We start from the raw sequence: 3002 nt of genomic DNA, 5'->3' as shown, positions 1-3002 counted from the left end.
TAAAAATTCTATAACACAACTACCCTCAATTTTTAATTTTTTTAAATTAACCCTCCCAAGTTCAATTGTTGCATTGTATATTACTAATAGAAAAATAAAAGCTCATTTAATTAACACATGTTATATTACACGTGTTTGGTAGATTTTTTTTCTTTCTTTTTCAACTTTTTTCGAGCTTGAATCGAGCTCCTGAGGTTTTTTTGAGTTCAAGCCTTTTCGAGTTTGAGTCGAGTTTCAATATTATATTTCGAGTTCGAGCTGAGTTTTTCAATTTTTAACTCGTGAGTTTTCGAGTCGAGTCGAGCCTAATTTTAAACTTTTTGAGTTCGAGTCGAGCTCAATAATACACAAATTCAACTCGGCTCGTTTACAGTCCTACTGATGAATTTGTAATAAAATTCAAAGATAAAAAAAGGAAGCAACTAAGGGTTTGGGTTATAAAAAGAAAGTGAAAGGAGCAAAGAAAAGGTAAAAAGGTTATTTGATCATTTGTATGTGTACATAGGAGTCTTTCACTCAAAGAGCATTTGCAAAGGTTAAGGCAATTAATATAATATGTCACATTAATATTTTGTAACTTTAATAATAATTATTAACCGTGAGTGATTATTTTATTATAAACCGATAACATTAATAATTAATAATTATTTTTGAACTATTAATAAAAAATAAAAATTTATTCAAATATTAATGATCATTTATATAATTTACGTTAAATTTTATATATATCTCATGCATAAAATTTATACTCATCTCCACTTAAAAGAGGGTGGAGTTGAGAAGATCTCCATGAAGCCTATCCAGTAACCAACATCGATAAGGAAGTGACTCGCAATAAAACAAGAAGAAAAATAAATATTAAACATCTACTAGACTAGCAATGGTAATAAATTAATGATAAAAAGTATATAAATTGAGTTAACTTACTCTAGAATTTATTCATTTATTTAGCTACATTTGGTGGGAAGTTATCAATTTAAATTAAAAGAAACAAACAAACTGTGGAGCCCACAGTACTAGATTCACCAATCACCAAATGCTACGTCGTGAGACAAGATAAGACCTCAAATTCAAAAAACATAAGATCGCGGACAGATGTTCTATGAGACAGTGCCTACCACTCTCCCTAGGACCTAGGAGCTCCTGTACTAACCTCTCTTCTTTTTACTTTTTCTCAAAATATTCACTATTTACTTTAACGAAAAATTTAAAATTAAAATTTAATAATTCATATGTGAAATACATTCCTCAAGTTGGATAAATTCATAAAAAAATTTATATTTTTATTAAATATTTAAGTATTATTACAATTAGTTATTAAATTAGAAATTTCCTTACTAATTAATTTAAATATTTAATGATGTCAATTCATATATTTTAATAATATTCAGAGAAATTCATATATTTCTATTCACGACAACAATAATTATAATTTTATTCATCTTAAATCAGCCCTAAAGGAATATTTAATTACAAGTAGTTCAAATATCGAAATTATAGATATTTCCTATATAAAAATCAGTTCAATGATAGAAAATAAAATATAAATTTCCTCTCTTATCAGCTTTTTTTTTATTAGCCAAAAATCTGGTCCGCTTATTTCATCACCTTGTTCATCTCCTTCGTCATCTTCTACATAACAAAAGTAACCCAATTTAAACTCAGAATTTCTTGATCTTTTTTTTCATTTAACCTCAATATCGATTGAGTCAAACAAAGGGAGAATGAACAGGGAAGATATAGCTAAACATCGGCAGTTCCTCGCCGATAGGAGATGTGTTTTCCCTCTCGTTGTTTCCGGCCTAATCGCCGGAGCCATACTAACCTCGAGTTTCATAAAAGCCGCCGACTACTCGCTTCTATGCTCCGTTGCCAATACCAGATCATCAGAAGCCGTTGCTGGTGTCTCCGTCTCCAATACCGGATCATCATCTCAAGCCGTTGCTGAAGCCTCCGTCGCCAACAGAGGATCATCTTCTCAAGCCGTAGCTGAAAACTCTGTCACGCCGATCCAACTCCAAGCCATCATCCACTACGCCACGTCACGCATCGTACCGCAACAAAGCTTCAAGGAGATCTCCGTTACATTTGACGTCCTCAAGAAACGTTCACCTTGTAATTTCCTCGTCTTCGGACTGGGCTACGATTCCTTGATGTGGACTTCACTCAATCCGAAGGGGCACACCATATTCCTGGAAGAGGATCCGAAATGGGTCCAGTCGGTGCTCAAAGATGCGCCCAGCCTCCACGCGCACCCCGTTAAGTACCTTACGCAGCTCAAGGAAGCCGACGCTTTGCTCTCCCATTACCGCTCCGAGAAGAATTGTTTCCCATCGAAAGCTTATTTACACGGAAACAACAAGTGCAAGCTTGCCTTGACGGGGTTTCCCGATGAGTTTTACGATACAGAGTGGGATTTAATAATGATCGATGCGCCGCGTGGGTATTTCCCGGCGGCGCCCGGTAGGATGGCGGCGATATTCTCGGCTGCCGTCATGGCGAGGAACCGGAAAGGGACGGGCGTGACGCACGTGTTCTTGCACGACGTTGATCGGAAGGTGGAGAAGACTTTCGCCGAGGAGTTTTTGTGTAGGAAATACTTGGTCAAGGCCGTCGGTAGACTTTGGCATTTCGAGATACCGTCGGCCTCTAACATGAGCAGCTACGGCGGCGCTCGGTTTTGCTAAAATGCGCCCCTTTCTGCCATTGTTCATGTGTGCCGGAATTCAATCATAAATGATATACTTTAAGATAATGGTAATATTTATTTGTACTGAATTAAAATTTTCCTTTGATGTTATATAAATAAAATTAAAATCATGTTTTAATTATTATTTTTATGGGTAAACTAACTATTTTGTAATTCACTTATTATTTAATTTCTATTTTATTCATCTAATTATTTTTTAAAAATTATTATTATTTAAATATTTTATTATTTCCCGACAGTTTGAATTTGTTATCTTTTCTTAAACATTTTTTATGGATTTAATTTTGTATTA

The 3002-nt window shown here is 34.4% G+C and overlaps 1 protein-coding gene across 1 annotated transcript; it reads left to right on the top strand.

Annotated features, from left to right (window-relative positions):
* Positions 1-1586: 1586 nt before the first annotated feature.
* On the top strand, positions 1587-2754 carry LOC120187485 (probable methyltransferase At1g27930). The gene has a single exon (XM_039191193.1). It carries the CDS (start codon positions 1725-1727, stop codon positions 2685-2687), a length of 963 nt encoding a protein of 320 aa, XP_039047124.1. The 5' UTR covers positions 1587-1724; the 3' UTR covers positions 2688-2754.
* The last annotated feature ends 248 nt before the right edge of the window (positions 2755-3002 follow it).

The sequence above is a fragment of the Hibiscus syriacus genome, unplaced genomic scaffold (assembly GCF_006381635.1).
Source record: "Hibiscus syriacus cultivar Baekdansim isolate YM2019G1 unplaced genomic scaffold, ASM638163v2 tig00113725_pilon, whole genome shotgun sequence".
NCBI classification, from domain to species: Eukaryota; Viridiplantae; Streptophyta; class Magnoliopsida; order Malvales; family Malvaceae; genus Hibiscus; species Hibiscus syriacus.
The sequence above is the reverse complement of the archived record's forward strand: the minus strand, read 5'-3'. Positions and strand labels throughout refer to the sequence as shown.